The 23546-nt window shown below is 50.6% G+C and overlaps 1 protein-coding gene across 12 annotated transcripts in view; it reads right to left on the bottom strand.

Moving 5' to 3' along the window:
• RREB1 (ras responsive element binding protein 1) overlaps nt 1-23546 on the bottom strand; it is a 175443-nt gene that overhangs the window by 47401 nt on the left and 104496 nt on the right. For all 12 annotated transcript variants that reach the window (XM_084967314.1, XM_084967312.1, XM_005665552.4 and 9 more), the window contains 5 exons: nt 17587-17704; nt 14189-14313; nt 13370-13582; nt 9136-9225; nt 7740-7903 (listed from right to left, as the gene is read on the bottom strand). In XM_084967314.1, the coding sequence (XP_084823440.1) occupies nt 7740-7903; nt 9136-9225; nt 13370-13540 (425 nt within the window). In that variant the 5' untranslated portion in view covers nt 13541-13582; nt 14189-14313; nt 17587-17704. The remainder of the gene's footprint in view (nt 1-7739; nt 7904-9135; nt 9226-13369; nt 13583-14188; nt 14314-17586; nt 17705-23546) is intronic.

Raw genomic sequence — 23546 nt, 5'->3', positions numbered from 1 at the left:
ATCAGCTAGGAATAACTGGAAATGGAGAAGGATGCAGCTCTCGAGGTCCACACTGTGAGATGCATAGTGAAGCCCTCTAGGGGTTAAAGCAACCAAAATCTGGGGTGGAGTCCAGATCTGCCTCCTCCAGCACGCCGCTGGGCAGTAAACACGGGCAAGGCGGGGCTCAGCCAGGAAACTTGAGTGCGTGCACACATACGCAGGCACACGGCACTTGGGCTCGTGTAGATGACCTTGAGAACGGGGTGAGCCGGGGGCTGAGGGCAGGGGCACTGGACCAGCCTTGTGCGATTAGGCCTCGGAGAACCCGACCTACAAGTCCACACTACAGGGACTCACATCACAGAGGGGTCCTGCAGCCCTGAGGGGAGGGACTGACACTCAGCACAGAGTCCTGTCACAGGTAAGGGGGCCCAGGGCAGGTGACAGTGAAGGCAGAACAGGGCCCTAGGGGTAGGTGCCCAGCCCTGGCCATCGGCTCCCGGCTCAAGAGTCCCAGCTGCTGCCACAGATCTTGAAAGCAGCAGCAGCAGCAGCAGAAGGAAAATGAGACACAGAACTTCTTGGTTTTGAGCAGCAAACACACAGTCCACTGACTTCCTTTCACGCCTAGAAAAATCAAACAAGGATGCAGCTACTCCAGACTCGGGCCCTCACTCTTCTTTTTAATTCCTGCACACACATCCCAGCGGGGCTCTGGCCCCTGATTAATGTAACACAGGTATTTGCTCAGGAGAGATCACAGCTCACCACTGGAGTATCAGATTCTGGAACAGATCCACCAGGACAAATAAATCTAACTCTACTCTCTCTGGCACATTTTTGTAAGTGTTTTCACATTTTTATACACATTTCTTTCCAAAAGCACAGTTTCACCAACAAGGGAAGGTGGTGCTGATTGCGACTGAGGACTGAAAACCAAGTGCTCTTTTAACGCATTGTTTGCGATTTTCTACAGAGAAGATGAAATAAAGGCAGTGTGATCAACTCAAATATTCTAAATAAAGTTTTGATGTTTAAATTACCAGTTTAATCTAGGAAAGAACAAAGGGAAAAATAACTTCTTCATTCATTTTCTGGCATTATATGACTGTTCAGCCGTTACACCTTCCCTCAGTGGCACAAAGAACAACGACATTAATGACCATTTATTTAAATTTATTTCTAAGTCCTAGTTAACTAACCATTATCTTATGTGCTTGGCATGTGTTAAATCATGAATCCCCTGCAATGTTCCAATTGGCACAGTAGCACCGCCTTCTACAGATGAAGTGACCAAGACACAGGGAGGTCAATGAACCTGCCAGGGTCACACAGCTCGGAGTGCTCACCTCTCGAAGGTGATCACAGGGGTGCCTTCAGCTCTGAAAGCACCAACTCAGAAAGACCCCCGACCCAGCACACTTCCATGGTACCCTACAAGCCTTCAAAATGCTCCCACAAACACTCACTGCGTTTGAGCACAAGTTCTGAATGAGGTTTTGCTATGCCCTGTTGGTAAAGCAGAGAAAACTGGAGATTTCCGAAAAGTTCTACAGAACTGGGACTAGAACTCGGCCCCCCAATGATTAGCCCCCTCCTTCAAATCAAGATGACTCACAATAAATGAAATCAGCACAAAATCCAAAATTAGCACAAATGAACACCCTAAGGCCTGCTTTAACAATACTTGTAGGAGCTCCCATTGTGGCTCAGCAGGTTTAGAACCCAACCAGTATGTGTGAGGGCACGAGGACGTGGGTTCGATCCCTGGCCTCACTCAGTGGGTTGGTTAAGTATGTGGTGCTGCAAGCTACAGTGTATGTAGGCTGGCAGCTGCAGCTCCAATTTGACCCCTAGCCTAGGAACTTTAAGGGCTTCAGGTGCGGCCCTTAAAAAACAAACTTGTCAACAGCAATTTACCAAAAACTCCAATATGCACTGTTCATAAATGAGAAACATATCTTAGGGTACTATCAAGAGTTGTGCTATAAAAAATTCAAGGTCATTTCTGTTTATCCATGACCACACTCAGCAGACCCACGGGCAGCGCGGCTGAGAACGGCTACCTGTGAACATCACACTCTACAGTGACACGCAACTGTTTCGAAAGACGGCAGAGCTGAAAGAGTGCTTTTTTCTAATATGCAAAGTGACAAAAAGCTACATCAATTATTTTTCATGGCCTCTAAGCTTAAGTTCAAACCTCGGCACCGACTTTGATCCTAAGCAAGTTTCCTCTTCTGTGAAAAGGGATGATAACTGAATAAACCTTACAGGTAGAACACACAAAGATCAATGCAGATCGATGAGGAAACAGAAGACTTGAACAATATGTAAATCAGCTGAAGTGACAGTACATCAAGGGTACACTCCACACAACAAAAACAGTATGTACATTTTTCTCAAACAGACATGGGACATTCTCTAGTTCAGACCACATGCTAGGCCATAAAACCAGCCTCAATGAATTTAAAAGAACGGAAATCATAGAAAGTACGTCCTCCAACTACAGTGGAATCAAATCAGAAGTTAATAATAGCAAAAAGTTTGGCAACTTGCAAATATGTGGAAGTTGAACATATTCCTAAATAACCAAAGAAGAAATCACAGAGAAATTAGAAACTACTTCGAGATGAATAAAAAAGAAAACACAACGTACACAAATTTATGGGATGGGATGAAAGCAATGCTTAAAGGGAAACATACAGCTATAAATGCCGGTATCAAAAAAGTTCTCAATTAAACAGTCTAATCTTCTACCTTAAAACACTGGAAAGAGGAGCACAAACTAAACTTAAAGTAAGCAGAAGAAGGGAAATAATTGTGTTTAGAGTGGAAAACTCATGAAGCGGAGAAGAAAAGGAGCAGAGGAATATCACAATCGAAAAGTTCTTTGAAAAAAAAAACAATAAAACTGACTAAATGTCTAGCTAGACTGAGTAAGGAATAACACTGAGGAGACTCAAATTATTAAAATCAGGAATGCACGAGGAGACATTATTCCTGACCATACATAATAAATAGGATTATAAGGGACACTATGAACCACCTATGCCAACCAATTATATAACTTAAGACAAAATGGCTAAATTTCTGGAAAAGACATAAGCTACTGAAAATGACTCAAGAAGAAAAAAAATATGAGGGAGTTCCCGTCATGGCGCAGTGGTTAACCAATCCGACTAGGAACCATGAGGTTTTGGGTTCAATCTCTGGCCTCGCTCCTTGGGTTAAGGATCCGGCGTTGCCGTGAGCTGTGGTGTAGGTTGCAGACGCAGCTCGGATCCCTCGTTGCTGTGGCTCTGGTGTAGGCCGATGGCTACAGCTCCGACTGGACCCCTAGCCTGGGAACCTCCATATGCCGCGGGAGCGGCCCAAGAAATAGCAAAAAGACAAAAAAAAAAAAAAAAAAAAAAAAAGAAAAAAAATCTGAGCACACCTACCATAAGGAAAGACACTGAATTAATAATAATTTCAAAACTTCTCAGAAAGAACAGCCCAGATGGCCTCACTGGGGAATTCTACCACACACTTAAAAAGAGCTCTTCACAATCTTTTCTAAAAAACGGGGAGGCGGGAGGTATTTCCCCATTCACTCTCTGACGCTAGTATTACCCTGATATAAAAGCCAGCAAGGACAACACAAAAACTACAGACTATGAATGTAGGCAACAATCTTTAACAAGATACCAGCAAACTCAATCCATCGACATAGGAGAAAATGATTATCCATTGTGACCAAGTGGGATTTATCTCAGGAATAAGGTTAGTTTACCATCCAAAACAGAGTAAAGGACAAAACCCCCCCTGACCATCTTGATAGATGCAGGAAAAGCCTCTGACAAAATCCAACACCTTGTCATGAGAAAAACAGCCAGCGAACCGGGAATAGAAGGGAACTTCTTCAAACTGACAAAGGGCATTTATGAAAAACCTTCAACTAATAACATATTGAACAGGGAGAGGCTGGCAGCTTTCTCCGCAAGATCAGAGATAAGACAAGGCCGTCCGTTGGCTTCATTCACTTCCATTTAGCATCGTACTGGAGGGGCTTGCAGGGTCAGCAGGCAAGAAAAATAAAATGCATCCAGATCAGTTTTATAAGAAAAAGGAAAACTATCACTATTTGCAAATGACATGGTCTTAAATTTAGGAAATATTAAGGAAGCCATCAAATAACTATTAGAATGAATGAATGAGATGAGAAGAATTGTAGGAAACAAAATCAATACAAAATTTGAATTATTTTTTCTTTCCTTCCTTTCTTCCTTCTTCTTCTTTTTTTTTTTTTTTTTTTTTTTTGCTTTTTAGGGCTGGTCCTGCGATATACGGAAGTTCCCAGGCTAGGGGTTGAATCGGAGCTACAGCTGCCAGCCTACACCACAGCAGGATATGGGCCACGTCTGTGACCTACACCACAGCTCACAGCAACGCCGGATCCTTAACCCACTACACGAGGCCAGGGATCGAACCCACATCCTCATGGATACTAGTTGGATTTGCTTCTGCTGTGCCACAAAGGGAACTCTTATCTTCTTTATTAGCAATGAACAGTCAGAAAATGAAATTAGAGAACAATTCCATTTACAATACCACCAAAAAGAACAAAATAAATACAAAACTTGCACTCTAAAAACAATAAAATGATACTCGAAAGAAATTCATTAAGACCTCAATAAGCGGAAAGTACCCTATGCCAAAGCTGCAGTCCTGTTAGGACGGTGCTCCCCAACCTGCCCCCGCCTTTTAGGAACCCTGTCATTACCCCAGCTGCCCTTTTTTGCCAGACATTGATAAGCAGACCCTAAAATTCTTACAGAAATGCAAGCAACCGGGAAGAGTCACAACAATCTAGAAAGAGATCCAAGTTCCAGGATTCTCACCTCTCAATTTCAAAACTTTCCAAAACGCTACAGTAATCAATACAGTGCAATGGGGGAAGCAGAGTTTTTAAACAAATCGTACGAAAGACTGAACTTGGACTCCTTCCTGACCCTGTACATGGATGTTAACTCCAAATGAACTGTAGACTCAAACGATGAACTCAGGGGGTTTCACTGCACACCTCCCAGGGTGGCTGTGATAAAAGAGACGGACAGTAACAAGCGACAACAAGCACGTGTGCAACTGCAGCCCTCACACACTGCTGGTGGGAGTGTGAAATGTCACAGCCGTTCCGGAGATGAGCTTGGCCACCCCTCCCGCAGAGCGCTAAACATGGATTCCCCACAGCGCCCAGCAATCAACCACACGCCCAAGTACCTCCCTGAGAGAAAGAGCAGCACGTGTCCACATAAAAAGCTCTACAGGAATGATAACGGCAGCATTACTCATAACAGGCCAAGAGCAAAAACAATTCAAATGTCCAAGTAATGAAGAGGTGAGTAAAATGTGGTATGTCCATACAGGGGGCTGCTACGTGACAAGAAAGAATAAGGTAATTAATGCAGTTCCGGTGTGGCTCAGTGGTAACGAACCCGACTAGGATCCATGAGGACAAGGGTTCGATCCCTGGCCTCACTCAGTGGGTTAAGGATCCGGCACTGCTGTGAGCTGTGGTGTGGGTTGAAGACAGGGCTTGGATCCCACGTTGGTGTGGTTGCGGCGCAGGCTGGCGGCTGTAGCTGCAATTCGACTCCTAGCCTGGGCTGGGAACTTCTACATGCCACGGGGTTGGCCCTAAAAAAACAAAACAAAAAAAAAAGTGAAAGAAAGAAAGAAAGAATAAAGCATTGACAGATGCTACCATGTACATATATGAATCTTGAAAACATTAACGTTAAGTGAATGAAGCCGGTCATAAAAGACCACATACCATATGAAAAGTCCAGAAGAGGTGAATCCAGAGGGAAAGTGGACGAGCCCTTTCCTAGGGCAGAGGGTGGGCAGTAATGAGAAGTGACTGCTAATGGGTACAGTTTCTCTGTGGGGGTGGGGGGTGGAAACGTCCTGAAATTGAGTAGGAGAAAGCAGGGAAAGTGTCCAAGAAGGAACAGGCACTACCTTGGGGACCAGATTTTGAGAGCTCAAATACGCAAGGCATTTTTTCTTTTTTCTTTTTTTGCAGGGGGATAGGAGCAGCAAAACAAAACAAATGGCAAACAGAAGGCAAGTGATACTAACAGGCTGATGTAAAAAAGGTAAAAAATGTATAAAACAGTGATGGTATTTACTTCCTGCCTTGTGTGTGTGTGTGTGTGATTTTTAGGGCTGCACCTACAGCACATGGAAGTTCCCAGGCTAGGGTCCAATCGGAGCTACAGCTGCCGGCCTACACCACAGCCACAGCATCGGAGCCGCATCTTCGACCTACACCACAGCTCACGGCAATGCCGGATCCCTAATCCACTGAGCCAAGCCAGGGATCGAACCCGTGTGGTCATGGAGACTAGTCAAGTTCGTTAACCGCTGAGCCGCGATGGGAATTCCCAGTTGCTTCCTGCTTTGTACTCCCAAGAGGAAATGAGGAGCAAAGGGGACTGGAATTTACATGGATTAAAAAAAAAAAAAAAGTAAAACTCTTCGTCACAATTCTTTAAAATACTGATACCTTTCATAAAGTCAGACTCTACCTACTTATAGGAGTTAAGACTAATAAATCCACGGGCCTCAAACTGTTGCAGCATTACTCAGAAATGCAAGTAACAATAACCACTCACACTGGCTGAGGGCCTAGCATAGGACAAACCCGCTATCTCCTCATCTGCATCAAGGTGCAGGGAGGTGACCACTCTCGAAAAGCTCCTTTTCAAGAGGAGGAACGAAGGTCAAGCAACTTGCTGAGGACGGACAACGCGTAAGCAGCAGGGTAGAGATCTGGAAATCAGGCGCCTAATTCCAAATCCCGGCGCTAGTGTGTCCTGAGGACTCCATCAGCGGATCATCGAGTGGTCCCAGGTGGAACACACTGGGCCATCTCAGCACTCAACAGGATAAAATGTCAACTTCACAACCACGTAAAGTTTTCTTTTGAAATAAATGTGTAATAAAAATGTCAGTCAACGTTGAAAGAGAAATCAACATAATGCCTACAAGGGACTATGGAAAAATAAAAATAGTCCGAGTTTTTTTGAGAACATGAAATTTTGAGTCCCTTTAAAATGTTTTCCTAAAATTCCAATGTTTCTAAAATGTTTATGTTAAAAAAGATCACTAAAAAAATTGGTTTTACCCCTAAAACATAAGTCATCACTCTATCAAGCGCATTTTCCACTGGTTCCTCCCACAGCATTTTAACCTGTCCATCACCGAGCTCTCACCCCTTGCTGAGTGAGCCGCTCTCTCCCTCAGGAAGTAAATTCCTGACATTTATCAGATTTTCTTTTTCTGCATTTTAGCCTATCTTATCCTGAAGCTCTAGAACAGCCCACTTAACTATTTATTCAATGCTCCAGAAATGTTTCGCCTGCAGGGAATCTGGTGGGCCTATTCGAAGAAAGAAGAGTTTTCAGAAGGCAAGGGTGAGCACGCCCATCCTCTAGTTCCTCTGGATCTCATCAGCTGCCCACCGCTGGCACCTAAGCAAACCAACTCCAACTGGCACAGGGCCACCCTGAAGATCCCCCAGGGGCCAAAGTTCTAGCCCAGGAACAGACACACCTCTAACACACAGGCAACTGTACACAGCAGCAGGCCGGCGAAACCATCTCTGGCTCTTCTATACTCTTGATGCCTAAAGAGCAAGACGGCTCAAAGGCACTTGCTTTCTGTCCACCTGCAGCCTCCAGCCAGCAGGCAGAGACTCTGCCCTCACCCACCTGTGCATGTTCCCGTTGGTGGTAAAAGACTGGCCACACACAGTGCACTTGTAAGGCCTCTCCCCAGAGTGTACCAGCATGTGGCGGTCCAGGGAGCTGGCCGAGCTCAGCGACTTCCCACAGATGCTGCATGAATGGTCTGCCCCTCCAGTGTCCGTGTTGTGCTGCAGAAAAAAAATCACAGCGGTCACTTCGGAAGATGGGTCAAGAGTCGACGATGACGAACTGCAAATTCAGAGCTTTATGAAGCAAAAAAACAGCAACAATTCTCAGCTATTTTGTTTGGTTGTTTCATTTGAAATATCTTCCCAAATATCAAGATCTATCAGGACCACAGGCAAATCAACATTTTGCAGGATCTTCCATTCCCATGGTCCAGCTTTGACAAGTACTACTTCCGCAAGGCTCAGAACGTGGAGCCTCTGCAGGTCTTTCTTAGAGACACACGTAGATGAAGCGACCGCAGGCATTAACGTGAGCAGAGGAAACGTGAAATAGGGTCCTCGCGTTAACTCCGAGTGTGATTACTCAGTCCAGCTGCCAGGGAACGAGGACCGAAACCTGCCTGGTTGAGGGAGTTCTGGCCTCTGAAAGGTGTGGAGAGGAACATTCCTATCCAAACCAAGTTACCGAATGATGCTATCATTCGCCACCATCTTATGCTGTGAATACTGCTCTAGGTTCATCAGTACTTTGTCATGAACCGGCCGTGGAAGGCAAGGGAGAAGCACAAACCCCGGAACAAAGAGTAAAAGCTGAACGAGATCCCAAGTCAAGGAAATTCCCTGCCGCGTGATGGATGTAAGGACAACTAGTCTCACTGTAGGGTGAGAAGATGTGGTTCACGCCGACCAGGAGCGCATGATGCAAAGTCTTCTGTTCTATGTGGTCAGTGAGCCAGACGTTCGCCAGATTCGGAAGAGAAATCCTGTGTTGACCCGGGACTGTGTCACAATAACAGACACAAAAACTAGCCCATAACCGCCCCTCAAAATTAAGAGCACATCAGACCGCTTTCGTTTTTTTTTTTTTGTCTTTTCTTGCCTTTTCTAGGCCCGCACCCAAGGCATATGGAGGCTCCCAGGCTAGGGGTCGAATCAGAGCTGTAGCCACCCGCCTGCGCCAGAGCCACAGCAAGTCAGGATCGGAGCCGCGTCTGCGACCTACACCACAGCTCACAGCAACACCAGATCCTTAACCCACTGAGCAAGGGCAGGGACCGAACCTGCAACCTCATGGTTCCTAGTCGGATCCGTTAACCACTGAGCCACGATGGGAGCTCCGTGCACTTCAAACCTAAATGAAACCCAGCCACAATCCATCTGTTGAGATAAAATCGCCTCTCCTCCCTTGAGGAAGAATGGTTTAAACCAAAAACACAAATGCAGCAGCGAACCTGGCGAATGTGCATCGTTAACTGATGCTGCGTGGTGCAAATCTTCTCACACAGGGGACAGTTATAGGAAGACCGCTCCTCTTTCGTTTCCTGAAACGAGAGAATAAAAGGGCGAATCCATTTCCGCTCACCGTGAACCAGCGCCTCTCCTGAGCGTGACAGTGCACCCGCGTCTCCACGGCTGCAGAACCCAAGAGCCGAGCCTGGCGGGTCACCCTCCCGTCTGCCCTCAGTTTCCTCGTTGGCAAAACACGGGAAATGGTGGCATCTACGCACCACCCTGCGGTGAGGATGACATCAACCAGCACATGGAAGGCACTGCAAGAGTGCCTGGTACAGAGTAGGTGCTCAATAAATATTACTGTGCTGGTTAGACACCATTCAGTTCATTGGCACTGACGGCTGAGCCAGAAATGGGGTGTATTTCTCCCCAAGGCTGACCCAGACGGCAGCCACTACTTTCTACCTGGTCTCGAGGCCCCCAGGACCCTGACCTTAGCACGAGGGCTCAAGGAGTTCTCGTGACAAACGCACCCCCGCGCCCCGAGCTGCTTGCCCCTGCTCCTAAGGGAGTGAAAGACAGGCAGACAGGAAAGACAGCCCAGGCAGACGTCTTTCACAGAGGGCGACCAGAGGACCTGCTTGCCGCTCGGCGAGGGGGCTCATTTCATGTTCCCCTAAACGAGCTTCCTTCCAGCAACTTAATTCATGGGGAGTTCCTCTGGCCCCAGCCCTCATCGCCGCCTCACCCACGCAGTCCCCATGCGCCACAGCTCCCTGTCCTCGTGCCCCAAACGCACGGGTATCGAGGCTGGAACACCTGTTCCTGGAGTGTGGAACGGGGACGCTGGGAGACTGAGATCAGCGGACTGCCAGGGGTCAGCAGCATCACCTGGGAGCTTTGCGGACCGCAGGGCTCCAGCCCAGGCTCGTGGCTTGCTGAATCAGAAGCACGGGGGGGACGAGAGCTGAACCCCAGAAACCTGCTTGGGTCACAAGGCTCCAGAAGATGCAGACATGTGCCTGGATCGGGGTGGGGGGTACTAAGCTGGGTGATGGGAAAGGTCACGCAGAGTGGGGGCGAGGGGCCACAGGAGTGCTAACGGAAGTGGGAGGCCAGGTGGGGCGCTGTCTCCAGGCCTGGACCCTCGGGCATCTTTCAACAGACCATTTTTTACTTGCACTGGTTTGAATGAGCTTCTGTTCTTTGCAAACAATACCAATGACTGAACACTTACCATGTGCTCAACTCTGTACACATAGCGGGTTTTTTTTTCTTTTTTCTCGACCATAAGAGAGAGCCACTATTATGAACCCCGTTTTCTGGATGAGGAAACTGGGGTACAGAGGGGCACATAACCTGCCCAAGTCACAGAGCTCTTAGGCAGCAGGGCCGGGATTAAAACTCAGGCCAGGGGCTGGACAGCCCACACCCCAAACCACCAGGCTGTGTACAACCAACCCCAAAAGGATGAACCCCAAAGCAAGGAAGCAAAACACCCCTGTGTTTGGCTCATGCGAGATGATGAACACGGAAGGCACCCTGGAGACCACGGAATGAAGGGCACACCAGATGGGTGGGGGGCTCAGTGACCCACAGCGGGTCCGGCACACGGTCCCGACGGCACCTCCTCGCACTCTTCAGAGCCTAACAGGCCTCTTGTTATGTGATACACACCTCGTCCTAGTCTGCAGCCTCGGGTCCCAGAAATAGGTATGCCAAACATTTTTTCACTCACAAATTACGAAAAAAAAAAAAAAAAAATCACAGATGTGAATTCTAAGGAAGCGGGTGAACCCGGAGACAGTTAAAAAAAAAAAATAATAAGAAGAAGAAGAATTCCATTTGTGGCTCAGTGGGTTATGAACCCAACTGGCACCCATGAAGATGTGGGTTTGATCTCTGGCCTTGCTCAGAGGGTTAAGGATCTGGCATGGCTGTGGCTGTGGTGCAGGCCGGCAGCTGCAGCTCCGATTGGACCCCTAGCCTGGGAACCTCCATACGCCTCGGGTGCGGCCCTAAAAAGAAAAAAAAAAAGTCTGGTTTTTTTTTAAAAGAGATTCATTGGTAGGATGGAAATAAAAGATAAAAAAGCCAGGCCTCCAAGTAGCCAGCCTCTTGTGGATGCAGAATCTTCAAAAAGTCATCCTGTGTTCACCGTGAGGCAGCCGCCAGACACACTGAGTGGCCCCTGCACCTGACAGGGTTGACTCTGAGGTTGACTCTGAACTGGAGCCTGAGCCTCCTTGGGGCAGGTGGGGCAGGCTGCAGACTGCAGCCCAGGTTCACGAAATCCAAGCCCATCTGAGAAAAGGAAGTCTTCAGACTCAGATTTAATATTTTGAAAACGTATTTTTATAGTTTAAAAAAAATTTTTTTTGAAGTATAGGGAACTATATTCAGATTTAACTTTTAAAAACAAATCAAACAGAAAGGGAGCACTGCAATGCTGGAAGAGGCCCGGGGGGGAGGGTGCCTGAGTCTAGTTCCTGCGGCTGTGCTGGTGGAAGGCGCGCGCTTCCTGAGCTGACAGATAAAATTAGCAGCTAATGTGATAACTAACCATCCCATAATGAAACAATCTGGCACCCGTGTCGGCGTCCGGCTGTGGCTAATCTGCCCTGGAACTCTGCTGGCTGCTCTGCGACTTCTCCCCAGGGCGCCCTCCCAGCCCGCCTGCCCGCCCAGGTAAGGACAGGCGCTCTCCTGCACTGGGCTAGGTTTTTGAAGGCACTGTTTTTCCCACCCGACCTCTGCCTCTGGCCCAGGGCTCCTTTCAGAATCTAAGCCAATGCCTCCGAGGAACCTCGGAGGACACAGGAGGATGGAAATGGCCCAGGCACCCCTGCGGAGCCACTTCCGCTTACCAGGCAGGCCTGGAGGTGCCGCAGGTCCCCGCTATGGCTCTACCTACTGTCTCTGGACCCCTGGGAGGGACCAGGGGCTGGACTTGGGCCAGCTCTGCTGGGCTGGGGCAATGCTGGGCTCTTTGAGGAAGAGCTCGGCACCTGCAGTACCTGGCTGGGTGTATACTGTGCCATGGGGGCGGGATGGAGATGGATGGAGAGAGATGGATGGACAGGCACGTGAGAGTGGAAATAAACCTTTTCTTCCCAGAGCTAGCGCTCCTTCTTGGCTCAGGCCACAGTCAAACAGGCTGAGAATTTTCTCAGGTCCCCAAAGGCAGAGAGGCAGGCGGAGACAAGGGAGAAAAGAGAGAAGAGGTTAGCACTGCTCCGGTCCCGAAGCCTCGCTCCACTCCGCGCAGCCTCAGCCCGGGAGAGAGGAGAGAGAGGTCACTCCTACGCTGCTGGGGGGACGTCAGGCTTGTACGACTTTTCCTGAAGGGCACGTAACTCATGCTGTATTTCAGTGAATTCACAGAAAACCATCGAGGCTGTGCTCAGACAATTCTGTTTAAGATCAGTCACCATGGGATTTTTCTTAAAAAAAGGAAATTAACTCACAAAAGCCCAACAGGTTTCCCTTCCAGTTCGCCCCTGGTCCTGAGACAAACTTGGAAGATAGCCTTCTCCCGAGGCTTCGGCGGGACCCCATTAGATCAATGCCTACTGGGGAGACCCTGAGCGGGAAAGGGGAGCTGCTCGCCTCCCCCTGGAGCGTGGCCGTGCCCTGGAGTTCACTGCCGACAGGACAGCAGCAGTTCCCCGAGTGCCTGTGTGTATGTTACCTAGAAGGCCCAGCTTAGCTTCCCCCGGGAGGAGGCAAGGCCTTCCTGACACCCCGCTCCCCCCGATCTCCCCAATCCAAGAGGAGGGCATCGGGCAGCCAGAAGGAGTTCTCTGGAGCCCAGCTGCAAGCTGTCAACGGCGGAGGCCACAGTGCCAAGGGCTTATTGCTACCCAACCTGGAGACACTCGAAGAACAAAATCAAGGTGGCATCACAAACCTACTTGACCAGCTGCGTGAGAGAGGGAACAGATCGAGTCACAGGAGAGGAAGAAGCTGAGTTCCCCAGAGCCTGCTCCTGGAGAGAGCCTGCATTTCAATCAAACCACGGCCCAGAGTAAGGGTGCTTTCACTGATGCTGACGGCACAGCGTGGAAAACTCCCTCTACGAGAGGACACCGAGGTCAACTGGAATGTCACTCCTGAGAAAGGATTAAGGCCTCTGGGTGGGCCCGGTCAGCTCTGACCTCGTCCGCGGGTCTGGTGCGGGAAGCTGGGGCTCGGGGAGACGCCCTCCGCCGATGTGGGCACACCAACGCTTACCTGGTTCCTGCGGCCAATCCGATTTGGTCCTGGAGGCTTCGAGGGGGACTTGACGTTCTGAGGGCTCCCTCCGTTCTCGGCGACCTTCCCCACGCTCATGACCGCTGACATCATGGTGTTGATGGAAGACAGGTCTGAACCTTCCAAGCCAGCGGGCGAACTTGACGTCATTGGGACAAGGGTTTACACGTCCAGGAAGCCGTGGCCACAGAACTGAAAATCGGAAATTGCTGGGGTGATGGCTGGGAAGTTTAGGCTTCTGTCAGGGTGGGGCTGGCCGGGGCCACCATCACCGCAGGTCAGGTGGAAACCCCTAAAGGCCTCCTTCTTCACTGCAAGCTGACACTCAGGCCCACAGGACGGAAGCTTCCACCTGAACCCGTGCTGTCATAGCAACACGAACTGATACGCTTGCCTCCTTTCTGAGCAAGTGCCACTTACACAGCCGCCCGAGGCAGGTCCCTCCGCTGCTCCTAAGCTTTCGCTGGGCAGAGAGGAAAAGGCCACCAAAACTAGGAAGGCTGGGAGCTGCCATCTGGCCAGCACCCTCCTGACAGCCTAACTCACTTACTACTATGCGCGTGTTCTCAACCCAAGAACTACTGGAGAGAAACCTCCATTTTCACTTCACTCTGGGCTGCAATATCCTGATTTTAATGGGGAGCCCGAACAGCATAAAACAACCGAGAAGCCAAGTCTATCGGATAACCAAACTTCAAATCAGCGTGAGCAGGACTGTTTCTTCAAACGTCCCCGCAGGTAACATCCCTGGACCCCAGACTAGGGACAGGAGGAAAACCCAGCCCCCACTGCAGGTACCTCCATTCTCTGCCCCAACCGCCAGGCCAGCAGCAGACCTTCCCCCGCTCGAGCTGGTCCACGAGGAGGAGGAAATGGGGCTGCCTTCACTTCTTTTGTTCTTCTCGTGGTATCACCCGTTGACACTGGAAGGGAAGCGAAGGCAGAGAAGCTCAGTGAGGGTCCCTCCACTCAGGAAGAACGGGGACCGGACGTCCGCCGTCCCCCCAGAGCAACAACTACATTCACGAGAAGGCAGGGGGCGCGGCGAGAGGAGCCGTCTCAGGCTTCTTGTTCTTCCAAAACCACATTCTGTGGTTGATTTGCAGCCTTAACTGATGTCCCTACAGTGCTGTCACCTCACTCCCAACAGCCACAACGATTCTGCGGTATTTCACACGTTCTCCTACCTACACACATGCAGAAGCTTCCTTTCACGGGCTCCCTGGATCCCAAACAAGGGTCTCAGAGGCTCCCTGAGCGCCACCCCCACCACCCCCACCCCCGCCCTCCCAGAAAGTGACCAAGGACAAGGCAGTACAGGAGCTCACTGAAGGATCGGAAACCCAGGTGACAAGAACAGGACGGGTGCAGGGAACTGCAGCCACAGCCACGTCACTGCCTAGGCCTTCCTGGGGGCACTCCCTCCGCAGGGGCCTGTGGCTCTGGGTCCAGCCGGAAACAAGCCTCCAGGCCGACTGTCCCCATCTTGCACGGGACGTATTCTCCAGCCTTGTACCCAATGAGCCTAAGTGTGTGCTGAATTCACCAGCCCCAGCTGCCTCGAAGATCGAACTCATTAATTACCTCAGGAGCAAAGTGGATTCTGAGCAGCAACCCCCAGAGAACACGACTGCCCCACGTCGAGGGGAAGTGACCGAGGCCGTGACAAATGCTGACACCCCAGGAGCTGCACATGTGTCCCGCAGCAGAGCAGGAGAGCCTGGGCCGAACCTTTACCAAGCGAGGCGGCCATCAGCTGAGAGGTGCGCGCTAAAACCTTAGCGCAGCCGAGAGCACCTTAAGAACGGACGGCACCTCCCTTGTCGAGGGACAAACGTGCCTTGCTTGTTAGCAGACTGTTGGGGGACTCGGAGCTGATGGGGTTCCAAGTGTGGAGGAAAAGGACCAAGGGCACAAGCACACGACGAAGCCTGCCGCCCGTCTCCCCCCCACCTCTCCCTCTTTAGGACGGGGCCTCCCCGGTGGGGAAGCCGGTGAGGGATCAGGCATTGTCCCCGCTGTGGCTCAGGCTGCAACTGTGGCTCGGGTTTGATCCCTGCCCAGGGAATTTCTGCACGCCCTGGGCGCAGCCCCCAAAGTAAATAAATAAAAAATAAAAACAAAAGAGGAAGGCTGTGTCCAAAATTTAAAAAAGAACCTTCAAAGCTGTTGTCTTTCCATGAGGTTTCCCCATGTGGAAGATCATTTAAACTTATGAAAACTTGTGCTTCACAACTTCCCATGCTGACTCTCTCGGAAAGTTCCTTCGGCAGATTCCTCTCTGGGAAAAAGCACGCAGCACAAGTACATACACATATAAGCAGACACACACACCTCATTTTTTTCTTAAAGAATTTCCAACAAAAGTATCACCTGTTCTCCAGAACTGGTCTCATCAATCAGCATATGATTATTTGCTGGCTTCAAAGAAGTGGACACCTTCAATACCAAATCCATCTCAGTCTTTTAAATAGATTTCCCTGCAGCTGTAATGTACAGCAAGTAATCAAGTAACTGACCAGAAGTCTTCCTTACTATAACTACATTATGTCAGGAAGAAAAAAGTGAGCCTTCCCATCGAGTTGTAGGAGGAGTTGAGACGATCTCGCTTTTGTCCTATGGCTGCACTTAGATGGCAGAGTTTACTCAGACCAGGAACAGACTTGAGCGATCAGCTTTAGGAGAAATATAAAATTGTAAGCTGTAAAAAATATACTCTAATTCTTTCACTGAGTAGGGAAAGAGAATGGTGAGAAGGGAAAAGAGTCAATATGGACATGAACAAAAATATATTTACCAAAAACAGCCAAAGTGCGGGTGAGAATTTCTGTCACAATTATTATAACATCGAAGATATGTTCTTGCAAACTACCTAAAGTCCTAAATACAGAACACCTAGCCATAGTCACAGCCACTAACCAACCCAGGGGCTGAACGTTGCAAAGACTTATATCCCAACTGGAAAAGGAGAAAAGTCATGCAGTCTTGCCGTTTCCCATTTTGTCTGGACAGGAAGGCATTTGCTAAATTTATTTCCTCCTTTGGGATAAAGTGTAAAGTGTGACACTAGCCACTGATGACGTCAAGGTCACCTACATTTACTTCCTTTTCCTAGTTTAAATGAGTAAACAGTAATTTTTTTTTTTTTGGAATAGAGACTTCTTGCCTCTAGTTGGAAAGTGCAGTTAACAAAATGAAACTCCCAGTTCCAGCGTTTGAAAAGAAGAACAGTGGCTGGGCTTGTCTCTGGAATGCTGTTTCAGGAGCAACCCAGACAGGACTTTTGGAGATATTCTGGTTTGCACCTGTGTCTTTAATTCTGTCTTATACCTAGGTTCTCCTTCTGGGAGGATGGAGCAGGAAGGGAAGGAGCCTGGTATAAAACAATGTAGCTCACTGTTCCAGGTTAGAAAAAACAAATCCACCTCAGCATTAAGGTGCATTTATGCACTAATTTCACCAGAAGCCAGAGGCCAGCATTAGTCCATTCTACCCACCCCATGCCCGACCCTGGACCAGACGAGCGCAATAACCCAAACCAACCAACCAAAACCTTCTGATTCTCGATCTCAGGGAATGAAACACAGGTTTAACAGCTCAAGGTCCATTTACAAAGCATGTTTTTCTTTATAAATATTTACAGTCCTGATATTTTTGTTTTCTCCTTTGCTCCCTGACCCCATCCTTCACATGAGCCCCATCACTGCAAACAAACAAAACAAACAAAAAAGATAATAAATAATAACCACCAAAAACAAAAGAAAAATCACTGGCCCCATTTGGCTATCACGTCCTCCAGCGGGGCCCAGAGACGACAGGAAACGCAGACCACGGACGCGAAAGGAAACCGTCACCTCCACTGGCCAAGCAGGCTGGCCTGTGCTCCGGTTCCGAGCACAGCGGGTGGGAATCCGGGGGTGGGAAGGGAGACGCAGGGCACGGGGCCGCTGCAGCATTGCCTCCTGTGAGCCAGGCCCTGGGCACCCTTTCCGAGACTTCTCATCGGGCACCCAGGCCGCTGGGTCAGGGAGAGCCAGCAGTTCACAGTTCACAGCGAGAGTCTCACCGTGGTTTTGCACCAAAGCCTCGGGAGGACCCCGAGCAGAGGGCAGGCCACTTGACAGGACGTGGGGAGGGGAGAGAAGACAACATTCAAAGTCACTGTGACTCAAGAAAGTCAATAAAGTTGCACTGACCTGTTTTCTTCGTCTTATCAAGCTGGCTCCTCTTTACCGAGGAGCTGGCGCTGGCTGGGCCCAAGCGTGGACAGGGTCACACCTCAAAGCCACTGCCTCTGGAGCAGATGGGAGCAACCTACAAAGACAAGAAAGGAGGACGCTGGGAGCGGGTCCCCCCAAAAAGGGTCCCGTCCCTGTATTATTTTCTTCGCTCACGCCACTGAGAGGAGCAAATGAAGGACAACAGAGCCCGCACTTGCAAGCAAGCTTCCAGCTCCTGGGTCAACTCCCGCCGAGCAAGAGCAACTAGAACCAAGTGTCATTCGGACGGAAGGAAAGCCCAGAGCGGGCCCCTTGCATCGAGGGCAACGACCTGTGGGCATGGCGCGACGCCGGCTCCGCGTGGCGCTTTAAGCATCTTCGCGGCAGGCGGACAGCAGATGCCAACGGGGCGCCCATGTAAGGGAGAGAGGACAAGAAGGCACTGAAGCCGGCAGACCCGGAGGGAAGAAAGGAGACGACGGGGACTCGGCCACCCTCACGTAAAGCGGTGACGAGGACACTGTGTCCACATCACCTCAATCAGGACCAAAAGGCGGATGTTGCCCTTCTGGAGGGAAGGCACCGGGAACTCCCTAGGTTAGAGGCGCCCCTGGGGAGCTTGGGGAGGGGTGCTCTGGGGTGCCGGGCGGTGGGGACCTGGGCCCGGCCCTCGGCACGATTAGAGAAAACGGCAACGTGGCTTTGCCCTGAGCGACGCGACCGGCACGTGCGGCCCCGGACACCGCCCCCACGAGAGGGCCGACCTGGACAAAATCCGCTGAAGAGCGGATCCATTCCCTCACGCCTATCAGACCCTTTCGGAGCGTCTGCAGAAAAGCCTGCCCAACACGTCGCATGCCCCGTTATCACCCTGAATCCTGGGCACTTTGTCCACACAGTTCCTGAGCACTGAAGGCAGGCACCCCTGCAGGCCGGTCTGCAGCGGGTGAGGGCCTCCGCCAGCCCTTCTGGCGGCAGCTGCTCTTCAACCTCTGACGCCACAATAAACTCTCTTTACACCTCACTGCTCCAGGTCTCCAACCTTGTGCTCCCTGCCCTTCTCTTTTGAAAAATTCTTTGAATTTTGAACAAAGCATCAAGAAACAAGGAAAAATGCACAGGGATAGATAGCCCCTGAACGGCCAGAGACCCCCACCCCTTAAACTTGGAGGAATCCTTATCACTAGTCCAGTAATTCTAGATGTTTCTTTTTTTTGTTTTTTTTTGGGTTTTTTTGGTCATTTTGCCATTTCTCAGGCCGCAGCATAGGGAGGTTCCCAGGCTAGGGGTCAAATCGGAGCTGTAGCCGCCAGCCAACGCCAGAGCAATGCGGGATCGGAGCCGCGTCTGTGACTTACACCACAGCTCATGGCAACGCTGGATCCTTAACCCACTGAGCAAGGCCAGGGATCGAACCCGCAACCTCATGGTTCCTAGTTGGATTCGTTAACCACTGAGCCATGACAGGAACTCTGAATTCTAGATGTTTCTTACAGCCAAGACCCTCCTTGAGGATGGGATGAGAATTATGGACCCTCCCACAGATAAAAGGACATGCTCTTATACACAGAATTGCCCCTCAGCATCCAGAGATCAGCGACCCCAGAAACTCACCCAGGACGAGGGTAAGAATCTGGGTTTTACCTGACCTGCAACCCACCTCCTTTAAACTACGGAATCAAGTCAATTATCTGTTTGCTTACTTGCTTTTTAGGGCCACACCCAAGGCCTATGGAAGTTCCCAGGCTAGAGGTCGAATCGGAGCTACAGCTGCCGGCCTACACCACAGCTCATGGCAACACCCGATCCTTACCCCACTGAGCGAGGCCAGGGATTGAACCCACATGCTCGGGGACACCAGTCGGGTTCGTTACTGCTGAGCCACAGTAGGAGCTCCCTCCAGTCAATTTTATTATAACTCCCATCAGGTTTCAGAAATGCACAAATAAAACATCCTTTCAGATCATCCCGCCCCTCCAAGTTTAAAGACGCCTAAGGCGAAATCACACGGTTAAAAAAATGGGGGAAAAAGCAGGGAACATCCCCCTGTTGTTATTCGTTTTAATATTAATGGAAATATTATTAGGAAGAAAATCAGAAAAAGGATTAGCTCCATGGTTTTTTCCCCTAGAAATTGCCAATAACTTGAAATAAGCAAAGCCAACCATAGTTCTTTTTTTCTTTCTTTTTTTTTTTTTTTGGCTTTTTGCCTTTTCTAGGGCCACACCCACGGCATATAGAGGTTCCCAGGCTAGGGGCCGAATTGGAGCTGTAGCCACTGGCCTATGCCACAACCACAGCAACAAGGGATCCGAGCCGCATCTGCGACCTACACCACAGCTCAGGGCAACGCCGGATCCTTAACCCCCTGAGCAAGGCCAGGGATCAAACCTGAAACCTCATGGTTCCTACTCGGATTCGTTAACCACTGCGCCACGACGGGAACTCCCAACTATAGTTCTATATATAATGAATAAAATCACAAGACAAAGAGACAGATCTCTGGAATTAAAAATTTCCAGAATATCCTGGGAACTATATCTAGTCACTTATGATGGAGCATGATAATGTGAGAAAAAGAATGTATATATGTATGTGTGAGTGGGTCACCTTGCTGTACAGTAGAAAATTGACAGAACATTGTAAACCAGCTATAAAGGAAAAAAATAAAAATCATTAAATAAAAAAATAAAAACTAAAAATAAATAAATAAATAAAAATTCCCAGAATATAACCAAGACTCTTATTATTAAAACTTGGATCCACTCCTTCCTCTCATTTTTTTTTTTTTTTTTTGTCTTTTTGCCTTTTCTGGGGCCGCTCCCGCAGCACATGGAGGATCCAGGCTAGGGGTCTAATCGGGGCTCCAGCTGCCGGCCTGCACCACAGCCACAGCAACACAGGATCCTTAACCTACTGAGTGAGGCCAGGGATCAAACCCTCACCCTCATGGTTCCTAGTCGGATTCGTTAACCACTGAGCCACGAAAGGAACTCCATACTGCTTCCTCTCATTTAAAAAGTCCACAGTAGTCCCGTCGTGGTGCAGCGGAAACGAATCCAACTAGGAACCATGAGGTTGTGGGTTCAATTCCTGGCCTCGCTCAGTGGGTTAAGGATCCAGTGCTGCTGTGGCTCCTGAGCAGGCCAGCAGCTATAGCTGCAATTAGACCCCCTAGCCTGGGAACCTCCATATGCCGTGGGTGCGGCCCTAAAAAGACAAAAGACAAAAGAGTAAAAATAAAAATAAAATAAAAGAACAATAAAAAGTCCATCAAGGAAGTTCCTTGGTGGTTCAGTGGTTCAGCGGGTTACGAACCTGCCTAGTATCCATGAGGATGAGGGTTTGATCCCGGCTTTGCTCAGTGGCTCAGGGATCTGGCGCTGCTGTGAGCTGAGGTGTAGGTCGCAGACACAGCTCAGATCCCGGCTGCCGCTGTGGTGTAGGCCGGCGGCTACAGTTTAGGTTTGACCCCTAGCCTGGGGAATTCCACGTGCCTCAGGTGAGGCCCTAAAAAGCAAACAAAACAAAACAAAACAAAACAAAACACCAGTCTTCCAAGCAACCACCTCAATCCACGTGGGGAACCACAGGGAGGAGAGAGCCAACCGGACGGCTGACCCCGCAACGTCCACCTTCTGACCACGGACGGAGATGACCCCGACGTCAAGGACGTCTTTCGGCGGAGCGGAGTAACAAGAGCCACCACTCTGCTGTCCGGGGCTCTCCCAGGCCTGAGGGATTCCCGGAACTCCGAGTGGAAAAGCACAAGAGGGTTCTGAGAAGAAAATTCAAGATGCTCCTTACCTCCACCCCCACTGCCTGGAAAAAGGAAAAAAAGGGAAGGGGGGGGAAGACCGGTGAGGAGAGGCTGTGCCCTATGGACGCAGCAGAAGCCCCAGGAGCTGGAAGGGTTCTGGGTTTGCCTCCCCACACAGGCTGGGTGCAGATCCCATGGAGGCAGGATGGCCTGGAGAGGGCAGAGGTCCCTCCCGAGCGCAGCTCCAGCCCCGGAGGAGATAAGGGACAATGCTACGTGAAGCCAGAAAGAGGAGATTAAGGCTTCTGTCCCCAGGACCAATGAGATAGCGAAGAGGAGATGAGAGATAAAAGGAACCACGGTCTAGCGAGAAAGCCTCCCAGCTTGTGCGGACCTGGAGGGCCCTGCAGTGGAATCTAACATCCGCCTGCCGCCCCGGGAGATGGGCTCAGCTGGATGCCGCGGGTGTCAGCAGAAGCCCACCAACGACAGCACCGGGCCAGCCTAGCGGGGTGCTGGGCCTGAGGGATGTCCACAAACACTCGGGGTGCTTGATGCCTGGAACAGCCCAGGAAGAGCCAGGGCGCCGGTGTGGGGCCAACCTGGGAAGGGCTGACAGCACTCCAACCCCAAAACGCTCTGGGCTCCCAGGGGACTTAACCAGCAGCAAGCACATCTCTCTGAGGCAGGAAGTCCCGGCTGGGCCGGGGAGGAGACCCAACCAGACTGGCTGTGGCACCATAGCCATGCCTACAAAGCTCGGGGCAAAACTGTCTCCTCTAAACCAGGACGGCCTCGCGTGTGCTCTGAAGGCCGACAGCTGTGATGACGGCTCTGAGTTCCAGGAAGTTGATGTGTTTCTTGGCTGAGGGTTCAGTCTATGCCTTGGGTCGGGCAGCAACTCATGCGGCCCCCTCCCCCTCGCTGGCACGGGCTTTGGTCAGAGGGAGCCTTGGAGTGTCACGTAGAGCATTCGAGCAGGCCCAGCGTGGTCGGCCAGCCCGTGAGCTGCTCCAGCCAGTTCCGGATGCTCCCCCTTGGGTGAGGAGGGGCTACCAAGGGGTGGAGGGGGAGATGCACCCCAGGTACACAGCCCAGGTTCAAGACAGCAAAGCGGGGAGGGCGGCAGCCACCCTGGGTCCCAAGGCCGTGTATGCGCTCACGCCTTCGGTTGTCTGCTGACCTCTGTCCCCGCGACATGCCCCCCACCTTTTTCTTTGGAGGGCTGCACCTGCAGCCTACGAAGTTCCCAGGCTGGGATTAAATCAGAGCGCAGCCATAGACCTACACCACAGCTCACGGCAACGCCAGATCCTTCACCCACTGAGCAAGGCCAGGAATCGAACCTGCATCCTCAAGGGTAATAGTCGGGTTTGTAACCTAGTGAGCCGTAACGGAACTCCCAACACGCCCCCTTTCAATGGTGATCTTTACCTGCTGTTCAAAGCTCTTCCCTGCTCTGGCCTCAGTTTACTTCCTGACTCTCAGGACGACAAGTCCCCACACTCGCCACTGAGTTTTTCCCCCAGAACACACACCTGCACTGGTCCCCGAACCCCAACCCTCATGGGCCACTTTTCCCAGGATGCCCCCACTGGCTGGAGGCTCCCTGTTCCAAACCCTGACTTGGAGACACTAGGACACTAAAACTAACACTAAGACTGAAAGACTAGGGCCCAGACTACTGGTGACAGCGGCCACGGCTTTCTAAATAACGCTCAGCACGCGCTCAGCTCAGCACCTCGTTCAGTCCTCGTAACCACAGCCCTGGGAGGGCCAGTCCCCTTGTGTAGGCCTCAAGGTCACGGTGGCAGAGCAAAGTGGATCTGATCTAAACGCTGTTTCTTTTGGACAAAATTCCCGCCTCCTGGCACAGGGCTGGAGAAGGCAGATGCTCTCCATCAGTCACGTTCTCTGACTGCTCACCATCTTCTGAGTCATCTCGGCCCCTCCAGACTGCTCAGCGCCTGGCCTCCCGTTTCCGCCTGTTTCTAGGCAGGAAAAAGGACTCCCTGCTCCCACCTTCTCCTCTGCCTTCCTCTCGGGCAGGAGCAGGGCTGAGTCCACTGCCAACTAACAAGTTTGCTGCCCGGAGCCGGTGGCCACGCCCAACCCCGCTGCGCAAAGGGACAGGAACGCCACTGCACACCCTGGTCTTCGCTCAGCAGTGACGGGA

Source organism: Sus scrofa, chromosome 7 (assembly GCF_054392235.1).
Source record: "Sus scrofa isolate SSC_HxYL_T2T_F1_AM1 chromosome 7, Sscrofa_HxYL_maternal_Yorkshire_Landrace_v2.0, whole genome shotgun sequence".
NCBI classification, from domain to species: Eukaryota; Metazoa; Chordata; class Mammalia; order Artiodactyla; family Suidae; genus Sus; species Sus scrofa.
The sequence above is the reverse complement of the archived record's forward strand: the minus strand, read 5'-3'. Positions and strand labels throughout refer to the sequence as shown.